General features: G+C 50.4%; 1 protein-coding gene across 1 annotated transcript; it reads left to right on the forward strand.

Annotated features, from left to right (window-relative positions):
* Window positions 1-1,395: 1,395 nt before the first annotated feature.
* Window positions 1,396-20,630, forward strand: LOC139572697 (histone-lysine N-methyltransferase ASH1L-like). Its single transcript, XM_071395390.1, has 11 exons — window positions 1,396-1,592; window positions 3,080-7,394; window positions 12,554-12,863; window positions 13,173-13,340; window positions 13,451-13,542; window positions 16,556-16,629; window positions 16,720-16,765; window positions 17,007-17,295; window positions 17,406-17,569; window positions 18,201-18,295; window positions 18,459-20,630. The coding sequence occupies exons 2-11, from the start codon at window positions 3,182-3,184 to the stop codon at window positions 18,564-18,566; spliced, it is 5,559 nt and encodes a 1,852-aa protein (XP_071251491.1). The 5' UTR covers window positions 1,396-1,592; window positions 3,080-3,181; the 3' UTR covers window positions 18,567-20,630.
* Window positions 20,631-21,132: the final 502 nt, after the last annotated feature.

Here is a 21,132-nt window from a genome sequence, read left to right on the forward strand (position 1 = left end):
AGAGAGAGAGAGAGAGAGAGAGAGAGAGAGAGAGAGAGAGAGAGAGAGAGAGAGAGGGAGGGAAAGGTAGCAGGATTGTGGTGTGGAGAGAAGTAGAAGTTGGTATCGAGCATGAGCCCTTAGATCTGTGATCCCTTCACGAACGAAAGAAAGAAAGATGGAGGAAGGGAGGAATGATACCTTTTTAAAGAATTTGAAAATAGTTTTCCAGTAAGTGCAGGCATTCTTGGAAAGGGCTGTTCTGCTGAGTATGATTGGTCCCCTGGGGTTCCGTTCAGTGAGGTCATCAGTGAGGTCATCATCTGAATCATCTCCTGAGTGACTTTACTGCCATCTGCTTCATACGACCGCACACACACACACACACACACACACACACACACACACACACACACACACACACACACACACACACACACACACACACACACACACACACACACACACACACACACACACACACGCGGCTAGGGAAATTGTATTGCAGCATTTTCTTCAGGACTTTGGACGGAGAGAGCGGAGGAAAGAGAGGGAGCTGACTCCAGTTGTAGGGTTTAGTATAGTGTCGGGCTGCCAGGCTGGGTGATGCTGTGGTCAGCTGCAGTGGAGAACAGGACATAGCCTACTTGTAAGCTGACATTTAGCTGGTGTCTTTTGTCGTCTGTTGTAAGCATTATAGTAAGTGCCATAGAGGCAGTATAGTTTCTGTGTTTTCACGTTCTTGTAAAGTACTTTACATTTGGATTGTCATTCGGTTGTTTTTCAGTAAAGCTGACAGAGACTTCTCCTGTTGTTGTTGTATTGCTGCTACTAATGTCTGATGTCAGTGAAATGACCTCTTTCTCTGTCTGTTTCTCTCTTTCACTCCATCCTTCTCAGTTCAAGCCTGACTGACAGACAGAGAGGGACAGAGCGCTGGACAGTTGGGTCAAGAAAGCCTTTTGATATTTAATCTCTGGACATTACCTGTTCCCTTCCACCCTGGGTGCTGCACCCCCCACCCCTCCCCCCTCACATCTCTGATGGACCAGAGAGCGAAGGGGGGCCTATCTCTACCTCCACCATCCTCACCGCCTCTCCTCCCCACAGCCCCACCACAGCAGTACCCAGAGAAAGAGGTAGGCGGTGGGACGAGGAAGAGGATAGAGAAGGAAGGAGGTGGTGCAGTACTGGAGGTGCTCATTGAGGGGTGCTGTGGTGCTGCAGGGCAGAGACAGCTCCCATTCCCAGGCAGTGAGAGGAGCTGCACTGAAGGCAATGTGAGGCTGAGGATCGGAGTCCAAACGGCCAAACGCACCAAGAAACCCCCCAGGACCCTGGAGGGCTACGAGTGTAAACCCCCCATCAGGACGTACCAGAGGCCTGGGAGGGGGGCAGCAGGGAGGGGGAGTCAGGAGGGAGGGGGGAGTGGGCAGGGGAACAGCCCTCAGGAGGAGGGGGACGGAGAGCAGAACCAGGGGTCAGACCCCAGCACCACCCAGACCAGGAAGATACACTCCTCCTCGCCTCCGTCTTCATCATCATCATCATCATCAGCCCCTACAACCACCCCTCCCAGCCCAGCCAACCCTCAGACTGCGCCAGCCAAACAGGTAAGAAGAGAACCACTACTACCTCACTGAATACCTGACTTGTTAACCGCTTTACTACTCATTTATTACATTGACTCATACTTCAGTTCTGTTTTATACATCGGGTCCCCTACAAATCTCTCCAGTGTGAAGAACTATTCACATTTGACACAATTCTATATTATTACAAATGTATCATTTATGTAGGCTTGTGCATGATATGCATTAGTGTTCAGTATGTGTGCTTCCTATTCATCCCCCAGCAGGCGTGTTATCCGGTCCAGAACACTCAGCGGTTCCTAATGCTTTCTAATAATAATAAGGTCAAGTGAGTGATTGTCTGGATAGAGAAACTTAAACAGCAGCAGTAGTTGTGCATTAGAATATAGAGAACAGGACTATTAATAGTCACACAGCACAGCAACTATTAGCAGCTGATCCAGACATTGGTCCATCAGCTCTTATGACAATCACCCACCCCAGAGAGTAGATTATTGCTTTAGCTGCAAACACACCAGTCAGGCTGCAACAACGCAGCTCCCAAATTACAGGACAAGCATGAAATGCCAAGCCTCCTCATCTCTATTCGTGGCCATTTATAGCTACCAATAGCACAGCTGCCTCTCTCTCTTTCTCGATCGCTCTCTAGTTCTCTCTCTACCCTATCTCTTTCTCTCTGTCTATTTTTACCTCCCCTCTTTTCTCTACCTGCTCTCATTTCTCTTTCTCTCCACCTCTCTCTCTTTCTCGATCGCTCAATTTCTCCTCTTGCCGGGTCAACCTCATTTCAGTCTCCATCACCTCAGCTTCTCTCCTCCCATTTGTCCTAATTTCTCTCTCTTTCTCTCGCTCTCTCTTCTTCTCTCTCGCTCTCTCTTCTTCTCTCTCGCTCTCTCTCTCTCTTTTCCTCTCTCTTTCTCTCGCTCTCTCTTTGTCTCTCTCGCTCTCTCTCTCTTTTCCTCTCTCTTTCTCTCGCTCTCTCTTTGTCTCTCTCGCTCTCTCTCTCTTTTCCTCTCTCTTCCTCTCACGCTCTCTCTCTTCCTCTCTTCCTCTCTTTCTGTTTCTTTCTCTATCTCTCTCTTTGTCATTGTGTCCTTTAGCTGTCTTCCAACAGGCTTGCACCAGCACCCCACCCTTACTGTTTCTCTCTCTTGTTTGCTCTCCTTTTCCCTCCCTCTTTCTCTTTCCTCTCCCTGTCCTCTCTCTGACCCACTAATGCTAATGAACTATGCAGCTCTGAAACACATTACATTTCCATTCCTCTACTTCCTTGTCAACAAGGGCACAATGCTGTCAATTATTAGAAAATAGCAATTGTGTAATACATTAACAGAACTCTATCATAGGTCTAACCGGGATTCTTTTGGAGAAATATTTCTTTAAAATATTTTTGATTATATTAAAATCTTTACCTGTAAATTACCTAGATCTTTTCTGATAGATGACATAATAAATGACCAATCTGATCTGATAACAATGTGTTTATAACCATGTTTTCATCCCAGCAGGTCCCTGTGAACCTGGGCTATAAGAAGTCAGACACCCTACCGGAGAAACCAAGGCACCCTGACCCACCTGATGCCCACAGCAAACTACTCTCACCTGCCCAAATGGACCAGGCAACCCCCTCTGACCCCACAGCTTCATCCCCCCATTCCCCCCCTCCCTCATCACCCCATTCCCCCTTGGTAAAGGACCCTAGCGGTGAGGCAGGTGTTAAGGGTGAGGGAGGTATGCTGAATGGGGGAGTACCTACAGTCACCTGCCATCCTACCAGACTCACAAAGGTCAAAGGTCACAAACAGAACTGTTCTTCCTCAGCCGCCCCCACTAACGTGAACTCAACAACAAGACCTCCAGCCTCCATCCCCCATCAGGCTGACCTTGCAGCCCAGGACAGGACTACAGGCTTCAGCTGCCCTCCTACACCGCCCCCATCCACACCCCTACTTCCAGACCAGAGAGGAGCCCCAGTGGCTGATGGGAGACTGAGTCCTGCTGCCTCCCTCACCAGCCTGAGCAAGGGACCATTACTACCGTCCTCTGTGGGAAATGAGAGAGGGAAGGAGGAGAAAGCCAAGAAGAAGAAAGAGAGAGATGACAAAGCGAGGGGTGAGAAAGGGAAGGGTAAGAGAGGGGAGAAGGGGAGAGGGAAGGAGGACAGAGGGAGGAATGAGAGTCCAAAGATGGACAGAGATGAGAGAGGGAAGGAGGGAACTGGGATGGATGAGAGCGGGAGGGATATGACGGGGAAGGAGGAGAGAAATGGGGACGAGGACAAGGAAAGAGAGAAGCCCAGAGACTTGAGGATGAATAAATCGCCCTCTTCTACAAAGTGTCAGATGTTGTCTGATGTTCAGAGCAGGAAGACGGGTACACCCAGCCCAGACCTGACCAGCGGAACAGGGGAATCAGATGATACTGGTGTCCCCTCAAGACCGACTGTCTCTCCCTCCAACCCATCCACTGCCTCCTCTCCCCTCACCTCCCTCCCTCCTCCCTCTCTCTCTCTCCACTCTTCCTCTCCTCCTACCTCCCCCCGAGAGCAGGACAGCCGTCCGCTGAAGAAGCGTAAGACCCGGCGGCCAAGCTGGACCAGGCTGGTGAACCGGGCACAGAGACTGGCAGAGAACCCAAATGGCCCCCAAGATGCCCCCTTAGTTGCCCCACAGACCCCCACTACCCCCCAGACATCCCCCACTACCCCCCAGACACCCGCAACTACCAACTCACCCAACCTTCGGTCAGCTGAGTCATGCCTAGCCCCCTCCGTTCCCCCACACTCCAGTCCATCCTCCCTCTCCCCCTCTACCTCCACTCCTGTGAGACCCAGACCAGCAGGGCGACCCCCATCCCCCACCCAGTCTCACATGTTGACCTCTGACCCTAGCCCTTCACCTGGACCTGACCGTCCCGTCTCTCAGGCCAGAAAAAGGGGTCGCCCCAAATCCCAAACCTCGAGCTTGGACGAACCCCAACCCAGACACTCCCCCAAACTTACCCGAGCTGAGATGCTCCCTCATGGGCATGATGAGACTCCGGACCCCCATGTGCTCAACCCATTGCTGGATCACAGTCCCACCCTCACCAATCCCTCTAGCCCCAACCCCACGCCCAGGAAACGAGGTCGCCCCAAACGGCTGCCCCCCTCCCCCCTCCTCCCCAAACAGACTCTCCAGGACCAGAACAGGGATACACTGACCCCCTCTGGAGGTGAGGAGGGGGGTAAAGACTTCCCCTCTGAAAAGGGGAACAGGAAGCTGAGGATGAGGAGCATCATCGGAGAGATGAAGAGGAGGAAGAAGAGGAGGTTACTCAGGGAAATGCTTTCTGGGTGTGGAGGGGGGAAGGAGGGGAGAAGAAGAGAGGGAGGTAGAGAGAGCTCTCGTGGGTGTGCAGGAGGGGTGTGTGGGTCGGCCACAGCACCCTCCCTGTCCTCCTCCTTTGGGGGTAAACTAGGTCCCCAGATCAACGTGAGTAAGAGGGGGAACATATACATGGGGAAGAGGAGAGGACGCAAACCCAAAGCTCCAGCTAACTCTAACCCTGCCTCTCAGTCCACACTGTTCACCAGTCTTTCTAGTCCCTCTCTCTTCTCCTCTCCCCAGCCCCAGCCCCATCCTCCCCTCTCTCACCCATTCCCCTCCCCATCTCTCACCCACTCCAGTGGAGCCCAGAGCCCTTACAGTGATGGAGGCTGCACAGAACCTGCTCCCTCCCTCTTCCTCCCCCACACCTTCTCCCTCCCCTCACCCTCCTCCTCCTGCGCATCGCCACATCCTCTCTCCTCCTTCTCCTCCTCCTCATCCCTCTCTCCCTCCCTAAAGAGGAGTTCTCCAGGTCAGGGACGACATCCCCTCTTCCACCATCCCTCCAGCAGACTCTCTTCTCCTCCTCTTCCTCACCCTCTTTACCCCCATCTGCCTGTCTTCCCCACACACCTGAAAGAGACCACACACTCACCTATCAGTAAATCACACAGCAAGGAGATGTTGCCAAGTGACAGTGTGATTGGAATGGACCACAACACTATCTCAGAGCGGGGGGAGAGGAGGGGCCGAGGGAGAGGGGGGGTAACCATGGGAATGACCTCAGATGTCACCAGGTCAGTGTTCCGGACAGTTTTAGGGGTCAACCTGATGGGTCAGAATCAACCCTCGCCCTCCATGTTACTAGAACACCCCCCCCCTGTACCCTCACCCATCAGAGTATCAGCCTCACCCCCCTCTCCCCCCTCTGCCTCCCCCAGACACACACCTCCTTCTGACTTAGTGGAACCCAGAGACAGGCACAGGCGGAGGGGGTACGAATGTCCCTATACCTGCCCCCCCTGCCCCTGCCTAGGGCACAACCAGCGCTCCCACCTGGCCCTCTGCCCCTGCCTAGGGCACAACACACACAAGAGACACAAACACAAACGCAAGAGGAAGTACCAGCACCTGCTCATGCATGCGCACGACCCAGACTTCCTCTCTGAACTGGACGATCTCATTGGGCAGTTCAGCAAGGTCCGCATCGGGCGCCACCGTGATTGGGCCAGAGCTGGATTGGGGCAGGATCTCGATGAGAGTGGGGGGAAAAGACGCCACTCTTCCTTATTGTCATCGCAAAATTTCCACTCAAACGTTTACAGAATCAACTTGAGTGGATACTACTCGCCTCACCCCCCTCACCCCTCCCTCTCCCCGCTGCACCCCCACCCCTGCCACGGCCTGCTAAATGGCAGCAGAAAGCCAGAGCAGAGGTTGAGGTGTGGCTGTCCCACCAAGCCCTGTGAGTCCCTAGACCAGGGTGACTGTGGGCAGGGGCGGAGGTGTGCCTTACAGGGTATCACAGGGCACCTCCACCCCTCCTCTCTCAGTACCCCCCTGTCCTCCTCCACCACCTCTTCCACCACCCCCATGCCTCTGGGTTTTGGCTACTACAGAGGCTATCCTCTGACCATGGCCCATTACCCAAACCCACACCCCTCCTTTCCCCTGCCTCCCCCTCACCCCTATGCCCCCCACCACCCCCACCTCCACCCCCCTCACCTCCTCCTCAACCCAGCCCGGTTCCACAGGAGGAGGAGCAGGCAGCTGAGGGAGGCTGGGTTGGGTGGAGGTGGAGGTGAGGACGTGGGGGTTAGGGGTGAGGGAAAGAGGGCCGAGGTCCGTTCCTGTCCAGCAGGGTCCATCCCTGGTCGGTCCTGTGTCTATGGGGGGAGTGAACACAAGCTCAGACACAAACATCGTCACAGACAGCGTGATCGTGACGGAAAGGAAGAAGAGGACGAGAGAGTTGCAGGGTCACAGCTAAGGTCAGAGTTCACCACAGGGTCAGGAGGAAGTAGAAAGACTGGAGGACAAGGGAGTGCTGGGTTGATGGAGTCTCCATGGCAACATAGGCACAGCAAATACCCCTCTTCTTTCTTCTCTGCTTCTGCTAAACCAGCCTCTTCATCATCAGAGAGGCTCAAACACACACCCCTCACCTGTCTAGGCTCCTCTCACCTGTCCTCGTTTGGGGAGGGCTGGGGGGTTCGGCAGAACCCCTGGCTGAGGACAGGGGGGCTGGGGGCTGGATTCAGACCCCCCGATCCCACCTGGGGCACTCTGACAGAAGGGCAGAGGACGGCCGCTGTGTGGGGGTCAGAGAGAGAGGCGGGGGAGAGACACACACCCTGTCACAGCACCTTCACCCCCCCGACACACACCAACCTCTTCACCTCCTCTGCCACCAGTGGGAGGGGCATGAGGAGCGGAAGAGACAATTGGAGACCAGGGAGTCAAGACGGGTCACTGAGGAGTGAGAAGCCATCACAGACAGAGAGGAGAGGCACAGGTGAGACTGGGGAATGTTGTGAGTGTGAGTGTGTGTGTGTGTGTGTGTGTGTGTGTGTGTGTGTGTGTGTGTGTGTGTGTGTGTGTGTGTGTGAGAGTGAGAGAGAGAGAGAGAGAGAGAGAGAGAGAGAGAGAGAGAGAGAGAGAGAGAGAGAGAGAGAGAGAGAGAGAGAGAGAGAGAGAGAGAATACATATTGTGGAGGTCACAGTGACATGAAGACATGGTGAGATAGAGGACAGTATACTACAGTACAATATAGTATAGCCCTGTTTGTGAGATAGAGAGAGAGAGAGCATTATTGAAGCCAGGCACCCAGGCTAGACATACTACAGTGACAGCAGGTTTTCACATAGCAGAGACAGTTGGCCGCCTGCTGTACTGTTTGAGCCCTGGGCTATGAAGCTATGAGCAGAACACAGTCATTAGTTAACCACCAGTCTAGTCTCTATGTATAGTCCTGTTCATGTGTCACTGTCTCAGCTGCTGCTTGTCTGCCTGCCTGCATGGCCAACATACTGTACACTGTCTGCCTGGCTGGCTGGCTGGCTGGCCAACATACTGTACACTGTCTGCCTGGCTGGCTGGCTGGCTGGCCAACATACTGTACACTGTCTGCCTGGCTGGCCGGCCAACATACTATACTGTACACTGCCTGGCTGCCTGGCTGGTCAACATACAATACTGTACACTGCCTGGCTGGCCAACATACTGTACTGTACACTGCCTGGCTGGCCAACATACTGTACTGTACACTGCCTGGCTGGCTGGCCAACATACAATACTGTACACTGCCTGGCTGGCCAACATACTGTACTGTACACTGCCTGGCTGGCCAACATACGGTACTGTACACTGGCTGGCTGGCTGGCCAACATACTGTACTGTACACTGCCTGGCTGGCCAACATACTGTACTGTACACTGCCTGCCTGGCTTGCTGGCCAACATACTGTACACTGCCTGGCTGGCTGGCTGGCCAACATACTGTACTGTACACTGCCTGGCTGACCAACATACTGTACTGTACACTGCCTGCCTGGCTTGCTGGCCAACATACTGTACACTGCCTGGCTGGCCAACATACTGTACTGTACACTGCCTGGCTGGCTGACCAACATACTGTACTGTACACTGCCTGCCTGGCTGGCTGGCTGACCAACATACTGTACTGTACACTGCCTGGCTGGCTGGCTGACCAACATACTGTACTGTACACTGCCTGCCTGGCTGGCTGACCAACATACTGTACTCTACACTGCCTGGCTGGCTGGCTGACCAACATACTGTACTGTACACTGCCTGGCTGGCTGGCTGACCAAAATACTGTACTGTACACTGCCTGGCTGGCTGGCTGACCAACATACTGTACTGTACACTGCCTGCCTGGCTGGCTGGCTAACCAACATACTGTACTGTACACTGCCTGGCTGGCTGGCCAACATACAGTACTGTACACTGCCTGGCTGGCTGGCCAACATACTGTACTGTACACTGCCTGCCTGCCTGGCTGGCCAACATACTGTACTGTACACTGCCTGACTGGCTGGCTGGCCAACATACAGTACTGTACACTGCCTGCCTGGCTGGCTGGCCAACATACGGTACTGTACACTGCCTGCCTGGCTGGCTGGCCAACATATAGTACTGTACACTGCCTGGCTGGCTGGCTGGCCAACATACGGTACTGTACACTGCCTGCCTGCCTGGCTGGCCAACATACGGTACTGTACACTGCCTGGCTGGCTGGCTGGCCAACATACAGTACTGTACACTGCCTGGCTGGCTGGCTGGCCAACATACGGTACTGTACACTGCCTGGCTGGCTGGCCAACATACGGTACTGTACACTGCCTGCCTGGCTGGCTGGCCAACATACAGTACTGTACACTGCCTGACTGGCTGGCTGGCCAACATACGGTACTGTACACTGCCTGCCTGGCTGGCTGGCCAACATACAGTACTGTACACTGCCTGCCTGGCTGGCCAACATACGGTACTGTACACTGCCTGCCTGGCTGGCCAACATACGGTACTGTACACTGCCTGGCTGGCTGGCCAACATACAGTACTGTACACTGTCTGCCTGGCTGGCCAACATACGGTACTGTACACTGCCTGCCTGGCTGGCCAACATACGGTACTGTACACTGCCTGGCTGGCTGGCCAACATACGGTACTGTACACTGCCTGGCTGGCTGGCTGGCCAACATACAGTACTGTACACTGCCTGGCTGGCTGGCTGGCCAACATACGGTACTGTACACTGCCTGGCTGGCTGGCCAACATACGGTACTGTACATTGCCTGGCTGGCTGGCTGGCCAACATACGGTACTGTACACTGCCTGGCTGGCTGGCTGGCCAACATACGGTACTGTACACTGCCTGCCTGGCTGGCTGGCCAACATACAGTAAGTGTAATACTATAAAGTTAGGTGTTATTTTAGATTCTGAACTTCATTTTGAATCACACATTAGGAATGTGACCAAAATAGCTTTTTGCCACCTGAGGAACATTGCCAAGGTGCGTCCGTTTCTCTCTCAGGCTGATACAGAGAGACTCATCCATGCTTTTATTACTAGCAGGCTTGACTACTGTAATGCTCTCCTGTCTGGTCTACCCAAGAAAGCCATTGGTCAACTGCAAAACATACAGAATGCTGCAGCACAGGTACTAACCAAGACCAGACTGAGAGAACATATTACACCGGTTTTAAGGTCTCTGCACTGTGAGTTTTAGAATTCATTTAAAGATTATTCTATTGGTTTTTAAAACAATCCACGATTGTGCACCCCAATGCATATCAATTAAGTTATGTACCCAGTAGGTCCTCTGGAACTGGCCTTTAACTATCCCAAAGCCTAGGACCAAGAGGCATGGAGAGGCAGCCTTTAGTTATTATGCCCCCTGCCTCTGGAATAGCCTGCCAGAGAACCTGAGGGGGGCCGAAACTGTGGACATATTTAAAATAGATCTTAAAACACACCTTTGCTTTTCCTTAGGGTGCTTTTTAGTCATTCAGGTTTTATTGTTATTCTTTAGTTTTTTATCCTTTTATGTTTGTGGTGTAGTAAATATTTTATTTTCATATGTTTTATTTCTTATGTGAAGCACATTGCGTTGCATTCAATGTCTGAAATGTGCTGTGTAAATAAAGCTTCATTTAATTTGACTTGCTGTACACTGCCTGGCTGGCTGGCCAACATACTGTACAGTACACTGGCTGGCTGGCCACTGCCTGGCTGGCTGGCTGGCTGGCCAACATACTGTACAGTACACTGGCTGGCTGGCCACTGCCTGGCTGGCTGGCTGGCTGGCCAACATACTGTACAGTACACTGGCTGGCTGGCCACTGCCTGGCTGCCTGGCTGGCTGGCCAACATACTGTACAGTACACTGGCTGGCTGGCCACTGCCTGGCTGGCTGGCTGGCTGGCTGGCCAACATACTGTACAGTACACTGGCTGGCTGGCCACTGCCTGGCTGGCTGGCCACTGCCTGGCTGGCTGGCTGGCTGGCCAACATACTGTACAGTAGACTGGCTGGCCACTGCCTGGCTGGCTGGCTGGCTGGCTGGCCAACATACTGTACAGTACACTGGCTGGCTGGCCACTGCCTGGCTGGCTGGCAGGCTGGCTGGCTGGCTGGCCAACATACTGTACAGTACACTGGCTGGCTGGCCACTGCCTGCCTGGCTGGCTGGCTGGCTGGCTGGCCAACATACTGTACAGTACACTGGCTGGCTGGCCACTGCCTGGCTGGCTGGCCAACATACTATACTGTACACTGCCTGGCTGGCTGGCTGGCCAACATACTGTACTGTACATTGCCTGGCTGGCTGGCTGGCTAACACACTGTAATGTACACTGCCTGGATGGCTGGCTGGCCAACATATAATACTGTACACTGCCTGCCTGTCTGGCTGGCTGGCCAACATATAATACTGTACACTGGCTGGCTGGCTGGCCAACATACTGTCCTGTACACTGGCTGGCTGGCTGGCCAACATACTGTCCTGTATACTGGCTGGCTGGCTGGCCAACATACTGCACTCTACACTGCCTGGCTGGCTGGCCAACATACTGTCCTGTACACTGGCTGGCTGGCTGGCTGGCCAACATACTGTCCTGTACACTGGCTGGCTGGCTGGCCAACATACTGTACTCTACACTGCCTGGCTGGCTGGCCAACATACTGTCCTGTACACTGGCTGGCTGGAAAAACCCTAGAAGGAAAGGCTGCTCAGTCAGTGTTAATGTTGGGGAATTTTGGAAAGATGGGAAGAAAGGAGATACTTGAGGAGAAGTGATGGATAGAGGGATGGCGGGGGACTGATAGTGAGGGAGGGCAGAGGAAGGGAGGTAGAGAGTTGTTTTTGAGAGGGGAGGAGGGAGGATAATTTTGTTTGGCAGTCGCACATCATCTAACCAGACACATATGTGACTGAGCACACACACACACAGCCCACACACACATTCTAATGTATAATTTGTGTGTGTGGTGTTTGCGTGTTTGTGCGTGCACGTGTGTGTGTGTGTGTGTGTGTGTGTGTGTGTGTGTGTGTGTGTGTGTGTGTGTGTGTGTGTGTGTGTGTGTGTGTGTGTGTGTGTGTGTGTGTGTGTGTGTGTGTGTGTGTGTGTGTGTGTGTGTGTATGTGTATGTATACCAGAGGGGGCTTGTGGGAGGAGATATAGGTGGATGGGCTCTTTGTAATGCCTGGAATGGAATCAATAGAATGGTGCCAAACACATCAAATACATGGAAAGATTGACTCTGTTCCAATGATTCTATTCCAGCCACTACAATGAGCCCGTCCTCCTAAAGCTCATTTCACCAGCCTCCTCTGGTGCATACCGTGTGTGTGTGTGTGTGTGTGTGTGTGTGCTTGACTGCTTGTTGTGATTCCCAGAAGGGGAGTATATGATTTGAGGGGAATTCCAGGCAGCATTCCAATGTAAGTGTAGAGTCACCCCATCCCAGGGACACACTGAGACAGACTGCTGCTGTTTCAGTTACTGATACATATACACCTCTCCTCTCTCTCTCTTCCCCTCTCTTTATTTCCCAATCGTTCCCTTTCTCTTCCCTCTGTCTCCCACCTCTCTCTCATCTCTCTCTCTCGCTCCCTGTCCTCGCTCCAATGACTTCTCTCTGGACTCAAGACCCACACTATGACCTGAGCAGGAGGCAACTGAAGTGGCTGAGAACCGGTCAAAGTTTTGGGGCTAAGAGAGGGCCTGGACGACCCAGGAAGAAACCTCTAGCCTCCCCTTTGGTCTCCCCCTTCCTCTGTCCTACAAGCCAACCAAACCCTCCAACTGAGACAGACGTCCAGAACAGAGACAGAAACAGAGGGGGAGGAGATTCAGTACAAGAGGTGATTGAAGCTGTGATTCAGAGCCAGAGGAGGAGAAGACGGAAGAGGAGGCGCATTGAGAAAGAGGAGGTCGAGCATCCATCCTGTCTCCAAAGGTAAGCCGTCACAACTCACCCTTATCCCAACTGACTCAGCGAGTGCCCTCGCAGATGGTCGCAAAGTTTAACGCAACAACATTTCACTCCCACAGCGATCAAAACTTTACTGAGAAAGTCTAGAAAATGCATGCTATTTTACATACCCTGCAACTAGCTGCTAGATGTGCACTGAAGACTTAATACCTCACACAGACAAAGTATATTAACACATGGTTGACAGCACTGTGTGCTAAGCCAGTGCCCTTTCTCTCTCTTTTTCTTTCTCTCTATCCTATCTCTCGCTCTCTCACTATTCCTTCCTCTTAGTTCTGGTGAAGGTGAGCCAGTCACCCCCTCCATATGCACAGGCCAATCAGAGCTAACCCAATCTCCATCCCTAACCCCGGCCAGCCAATCAGATAAGGGAGCTGACCAGCTGCCTAGGAAGAGGTTTCAGAGGGCGGGGCTCTACTCAGATGACTACAAAACTACAGAGTGAGTTATCATGCACCCGTTCATACAAACTAACTTCACATACTCTGAATTGATTTCACAAATGGTGTGTATTCTATTCATTTCATTGTGTAAATGTGTCTCTTCCCCAGTCCCTCCTCTCAGAACCAGCTGAACAGAGAGAGACTGGAATATACACCAGGAGAACAAGACTACAGCCTCCTGCCTGCTCCCATACATGTTGGTGAGTGAGTTGTATTTCTTTTTTAAATGATTTCACCTTTATTTAACCAGGTAGGCCAGTTGAGAACAAGTTCTCATTTACAACTGTGACCTGGCCAAGATAAAGCAAAGCAGTGTGACACAGACAACAACACAGAGTTACACATGGAATAAACAAACATACAGTCAATAATACAATAGAAAAGTCTATATACAATGTGTGCAAATGAAGTAAGGAGGTAAGGCAATAAATAGGCCATAGTAGTGAAGTAATTACAATTTAGCAAATTAACACTGGAGTGATAGATGTGCAGATGATGATGTGCAAGTAGAAATACTGGTGTGCAAAAAAAGTACATTAAAACAATATGAGGATGAGGTAGATAGTTAGATGGGCTGTGTACAGCTGCAGCGATCGGTAAGCTGCTCAGATAGCTGATGTTTAAGTTAGTGAGGGAGATATAAGTCTCCAACTTCAGCGATTTTTGCAATTCGTTCCAGTCATTCGCAACAGAGAACTGGAAGGAAAGGTGGCCAAAGGGGGTGTTGGCTTTGGGGATGACCAGTGAGATATACCTGCTGGAGCGCGTGCTACGGGTGGGTGTTGTTATCGTGACCAGTGAGCTGAGATAAGGCGGTGCTTTACCTAGCATAGACGTATAGATGACCTGGAGCCAGTGGGTCTGGCGACGAATATGTAGCGAGGGCCAGCCGACGAGAGCATACAGGTCGCAGTGGTGGGTGGTATATGGGGCTTTGGTGACAAAACGGATGGCACTGTGATAGACTGCATCCAGTTTGCTGAGTAGAGTATTGGAGGTTATTTTGTAAATGACATCGCCGAAGTCGAGGATCGGTAGGATAGTCAGTTTTACTAGGGTATGTTTGGCAGCGTGAGTGAAGGAGGCTTTGTTGCGAAATAGGAATCCGATTCTGGATTTAATTTCGGATTGGAGATGTTTAATATGAGTCTGTAAGGAGAGTTTACAGTCTAGCCAGACATCTAGGTATTTGTAGTTGTCCACATATTCTAAGTCAGAACTGTCCAGATTAGTGATGCTGGTCGGGCGGGCGGGTGCGGGCAGCGATCGGTTGAAGTGCATGCATTTAGTTTTTACTAGCGTTTAAGAGCAGTTGGAGGCCACGGAAGGAATGTTGTATGGCATTGAGGCTCGTTTGGGGGTTTGTTAACACAGTGTCCAAAGAAGGGCCAGATGTATACAGAATGGTGTCGTCTGCGTAGAGGTGGATCAAGGAATCACCCGCAGCAAGAGCGACATCATTGATATATACAGAGAAAAGAGGCGGCCCGAGAATTGAACCCTGTGGTACCCCCATAGAGACTGCCAGAGGTCCGGATAACAGGCCCTCCGATTTGACACAGTGAACTCTGTCTGAGAAGTAGTTGGTGAAACAGGCGAGGCAGTCATTTGTGAAACCAAGGCTGTTGAATCTGCCGATAAGAATGTGGTGATTGACAGAGTCGAAAGCCTTGGCCAGGTCGATGAATACAGCTGCACAGTACTGTTTTTTATCGATGGCGGTTATGATATCGTTTAGGACCTAGAGCATGGCTGAGGTGCACCCGTGACCAGCTCGGAAACCGGATTGCACAGCGGAGATGGTACGGTGGGATTCGAAATGGTCAGTGATCTGTTTGTTAACTTGGCTTTCGAAAACTTTTGAAAGGCAGGGCAGGATGGATATAGGTCTGTAACAGTTTGGGTCTAGAGTGTCACCCCCTTTGAAGAGGGGGATGACCGCGGCAGCTTTCCAATCTTTAGGAATCTCGGACGATACGAAAGAGAGGTTGAACAGACTGGTAATAGGGGTTGCAACAATGGCGGCAGATCATTTTAGAAAGAGAGGGTCCAGATTGTCTATCCCAGCTGATTTATACGGGTCCAGGTTTTGCAGCTCTTTCAGAACATCTGCTATCTGGATTTGGATGAATGAGAAGCTGGGGAGGCTTAGGCAAGTAGCTGCAGGGCAAGTAGCTGCAGGGGGTGCGGAGCTGTTGGCCGGAGTTGGGGTAGCTAGGAGGAAAGCATGGCCAGCTGTAGAGAAATGCTTATTGAATTTATCGATTATCGAGGATTTGTCAGTGGTGACAGTGTTTCCTAGCCTCAGTGCAGTGGGCAGCTGGGAGGAGGTGCTCTTATTCTCCATGGACTTTACAGTGTCCCAAAACATTTTGGAGTTAGAGCTACAGGATGCAAATTTCTGTTGGAAAAATCTAGCCTTTGCTTTCCTGACTGACTGCGTGTATTGGTTCCTGACTTCCCTGAAAAGTTGCATATCGCAGGGACTATTCGATGCTAGTGCAGTCCGCCACAGGATGTTTTTGTTCTGGTCAAGGGCAGCCAGTTCTGGAGTGAACCAAGGGCTATATCTGTTCTTAGTTCTACATTTTTTCAAAGGGGCATGCTTATTTAAGATGGTGAGGAAATTACTTTTAAAGAACGACCAGGCATCCTCTACTGACGGGAGGAGGTCAATATCCTTCCAGGATACCCGGGTCAGGTCGATTATAAAGGCCTGCTCGCAGAAGTGTTTTAGGGAGCGTTTGACAGGGATGAGGGGTAGTCGTTTGACTGTGGACCCATATTGGATGCAGGCAATGAGGCAGTGATCGCTGAGATCCTGATTGAAAACAGCAGAGGTGTATTTGGAGGGCAAGTTGGTCAGGATAATATCTATGAGGGTGCCCATGTTTTCGGATTTAGAGTTGTTCCTGGTGGGTTCCTTGATAATTTGTGTGAGATTGAGGGCATCTAGTTTAGATTGTAGTAGGACTGCCGGGGTGTTAAGCATATCCCAGGTTAGGTCACCTAACAGAACGAAGTGTGTGTGTGTGTGTGTGTGTGTGTGTGTGTGTGTGTGTGTGTGTGTGTGTGTGTGTGTGTGTGTGTGTGTGTGTGTGTGTGTGTGTGTGTGTGTGTGTGTGTGTGTGTGTGTGTGTGTGTGTGTGTGTGTGTGTGTGTGTGTGAGAGATTGTGTGTGTCAGGTTTTTAACACCCCCCTTTCTCTCACAGGGAAGTACCTAAGAATGAGACGTATTGACTTTCAGTTGCCCTTTGACGTCATGTGGCTCTTCAGGCACAACCAGGTGTGTAACACACACACATTGCACAAACACACACACACAGAATAAACTCACTCACTTGAATGACCATGTCTCTGACCATGTGTGTTCCAGCTCCACAAAGAGCCAGATGTTCCTCTGACCAGAGAGATCTCATCCTGTGAGTACCCTAAAGTCACAGCTGGCTCCTGTATGTGCATGCGGTGCATACCATACACAACGTTTGTACGTTTGTACTGTAGTGTGTACATCAATACTTGACTTCAACATGACTTACCACCCTACTTGGTTGAGGGGGGGGGGGGTCATCCCACTGTTGCAGTGACACGTTGAAAGTGTTCAGTCTGTGTGGAGGGGTCCATACCTCATTATCTCTCTGTCTGTCTTTGTTTTCCTCCCAGACCAACCAAAAGAGAAGAGCCTGTCCAGTCACCAGACAGGGGTGTCCCTCCCTCCCTCTCCCCAAGAGGAGTGTTCCAGTCACCAGACAGGGGTGTCCCTCCCTCCCTCTCCCCAGGAGGAGGGTTCCAGTCACCAGACAGGGGTGTCCCTCCCTCCCTCTCCCCAGGAGGAGGGTTCCAGTCACCAGACAGGGGTGTCCCTCCCTCCCTCTCCCCAGGAGGAGGGTTCCAGTCCCAGTAGGAAGCTGTTTCCCTACCTGGACATGGAGCCTATGACCACCAGTGACGGGTAAAGACAGAAGACAACCCGCCATGTCAATACACATGGAGGTGCAGACTAGTAGTTCCTGTGCATTTCTCAAAATAATGATCTTATTTATGTATTTGTTTGATTGTCAGGGTGTTCGTCCTGAAGCACCACGTGTTCCTTTTGAGGAACTGGGAGAGGGTCAGAGACAGACAGATACGCCTGAGGAGGGGGAGAGAGGAGGAACGAGAGAAAGATGGAGGAGGAGTTTCCAGCTATGTAGCTACTGGGGACAACAACAGCCACATCATGTCAGGTCCATGAAGCAAGTGTGTGTGTTAGTTTAAGTTTTTGTAGGTGTGTGTGTGTGTGCCTGTGTGTCAGTGTGTTTTATTTTAAATGTGTTCATTGTCTTTCAGTAGTATTGTACTGAGTGTATGTTTATATGGACATAGATGTGTGTGTGTTCATCTCAGTGCTCAGTTTAGCTCTCTGTTTTACAGTATTTATTGAGCCATATCATGTTCAGCATTACACACACAGCAGTTTTCCAACCACAGAATAAGTGCTTTCCCATTTCTGTCATGTCTTCACTGCCGTCCAAGAACATCCAGCTAGGTTCAGCTTTCCCCATAAACTATCAACCAAAATGTATTTCCAGCAAACAGTCTCCAGCAAAGAACAGACACTCATAAGGGAATTTTAAGGACATCTACTGAATATATATATATATACACACACACACACACACACACACACACACACACACACACACACACACACACACACACACACACACACACACACACACACACACACACACACACACACACACACACACACACACACACACACACACACACACACACACACACACACACACACACACACACACACACACATAAAATACCATCCATGTGCACTAAGGTTCTTTCCCCTCCCTCTAGGTCGACAAATGGCGGGGAAGAAGAAGGTTGTGTGGACTAGTGAGCCCCTTCGTGATCCCCAGTGCCCCCATAACCCCCTCAGCACCACGCCCCATGTGAGTGCTCTCCTCTGAGTACTCGACTCTGTACTGTAACTGTAAAGATATTCACTCATTAGTGTCTCCCATGAGGGCTGTCTTGAAGTATTCATATGGAGTTCTTTGTCTGTGTCACTAATTGTTATAACTAACTCCTAATGTCGCATCTACCCCACCACAGCTCACTGAGAACAGACAAGAGGAGAAGAAACAGGTGGAGGAGGAGGGCTGGAGGGAGGTCCGGAAGGAGCGACTGAACAACATACTCTTGAAGCTGCGGCAGACATGATTGGTGAGAGAGGACAAGGAAGGAAGGAGGGGGGAAATCTCAGCTCAGTCTCTCTTCTTCTTCCAAGTAGCTCAGTTCAGCTAACTTTGCACTAGTGTTGGGGGAAAAAGCTTCCCTGAAATGATTTGTTATAAAGATGATTTTGGGCTTTGTTTCTGAGAGGAATGAGGGTGTTGTTGTTTACTGTACCATTGAGAATGATTGACAGACGGTCAGCCGACCAGTGACAGTCTGATTTACTAGTCAGAGAGGGCGGAAGGGATGGATGGAGACCATAGAGTCTGTAGAGGCTGGATTAAATTCGTATTGTGGAAGATCCGCGTTATAGCTCGATTTAAATGTAAAGGAAATGTTCCCGTGTTCTCGCTGACTACATTCACGGTAAACGCTGCATGTCGGCTCAATCTGAAATTACCATGACAATATCATTTTTTACAATTTTACCCCTTTTTTGTGATATCCAATTGCGATCCAATTACGATCTTGTCTCATCGCTGTAACTACCCAATGGGCTCGGACAGATGAAGGTCGAGTCACGCGTCCTCCAAAGCGTGACCCAAGCCGCGCTTCTTAACACCTGCTTGCTTAACCCGGAATGTGTCGGAGGAAACACCGGCCAACTGACGACTGTCAGCTTGCAGGTGCCTGGCCTGCCACAAGGAGTCGCTAGAGGGCGATGAGCCAAGTAAAGGCCCCCCCGGGCCAAACCTTCCACTAACCCGGACAACCTTGGGCCAATTGTGCGCCGCCCTATGGGACTCCCGATCACAGCCGGTTGTGACACAGCCTGGGATCGAACCCCAGGCTGTAGTGACACCGCAACACTGCGATACAGTGCCATAGACCGCTGCCATAGACCGCTGCACCACTTGGGAGGCCTACCTCTACATTTTTATGCAGATCTTCTGCGATACTTCCGCGATACACAGCCCTTCGGGTTTGATTCAATCCCTGATGCTGAAGTTCGGCGCTATAGCGTGATTCAGGTGTAAAAGTAATTTTCAATTGAGCCGACATATGCAGTTTTTACCGTGAATTCAGTCTCCGCTAACGCGGGAACATTGCCTTTAATGTTCTCTTCAGCTCTACGTATTGAATCGAGCCTTTAATGTAAAAGTGCCATGTTGTAAATAAACTGACGCCTAAGTGAGTTCAATCTCCAAAAGCAATACGTCCTGTAAGGATTTCAGTACAATAACTTTAATATCACTACCAGTACCAGCTAGAGACCCTTCTATGTATCAAACCAAGTAGTTTTTATTGCCTTAGTGAATATGATCATTTCAAGATCGTTATATTGTACCAATGATAATGCAGTAACATTGACCTAAGTAATGTAATGAATCAATTTCATAATTGATAGTTATTATCTAAGCGTTAAAGTTAATAGTTAAAGGCCTTCATTTTGCTACAAAGTGTTAAACATAACTGACCTATGTTAAATATTGCTATGATTGTATATTACTTTCTTTTCTTCACCTGTTTACTTTTTCTGACTGATGGAATGTCCTCTTTTTATTTGGTCAGACAATCAGGAAAATCAATTGAATCTGAGATTTGTAACCGTTCATTTGTACAGTTCTCTTTGGTGCAGTTTCTAGTTTGACTTTGAACACTAAGTTGAATGTTTTATAGTTGACCTGTGTATTTGCTTCACTCACTATTGCCAATGGGTGATTAGGAATATTATTGCATTCATCAATATAGTGAAGGGTTATTTATGTAGTTTGCATGAAATGTAACTTTGGGCTGGATTCAATCCGTATCGCGGAAGATCGCATTAAAGTGTAAAGGTCATTTCCGATTAAGCCGACATATGCAGTGTTTATCGTGAATGCAGTCTCCACGAACGCGGGAACATTGCCTTTAAATTTAAATGGAGCTATAACGCAGATCTCCCCTGATACTTCTGCGATGCGGTGAGGATCCAGCCCTTTGTTGTACAATTTAAATTGCTGCTTATAACCTGTCTTTGGAGAAAATACCACAGTTCATCTGACAGAATGTAATTTCAAACATTGACCTTATTATCAATAACAATAAAATGGCGTTTTTGTTTACAAAGCATTGTGGACTTGTTATATTCTAAACCACTTAACCCTTCATACTATCACAGGCCCATGAATATCGCTGCTCCTCCATCCTTATGAAGACGCTGCATAACTGGTGGGATATTCATTACACGTAATGGAGCGACTGCTAAATAACCAAAATGTAAATGTGTGATATACAGCACCACCTGTTGGTGTAAAGCTGAATGACTCCAATGGCCAGGTGATACAGCGTTTTCCTCCATCACGACCCTCATCTGAGGACGTGACCTCAAGAGGACAGACAGGCAGGACTGAGGCCCTTCTCTCCTCCTTACCTTCAGCAAATCACTGATCTGTATGTGATTATATAGGCTATGTGTAAATGGAGGCTGGTGGGAGAACCTATAGGAGGATGGGCTCATTGTAATGGCTGGAATGGAATTAATGGAACGGTACTAAACAAACATATGGCAACCAGTCCGTTCCATGAATTCCATTCCAGCCATTACAATGAACCCGTCCGCTTATAGCTC

The sequence above is a fragment of the Salvelinus alpinus genome, chromosome 4 (genome assembly GCF_045679555.1).
Source record: "Salvelinus alpinus chromosome 4, SLU_Salpinus.1, whole genome shotgun sequence".
Classification (NCBI taxonomy): Eukaryota; Metazoa; Chordata; class Actinopteri; order Salmoniformes; family Salmonidae; genus Salvelinus; species Salvelinus alpinus.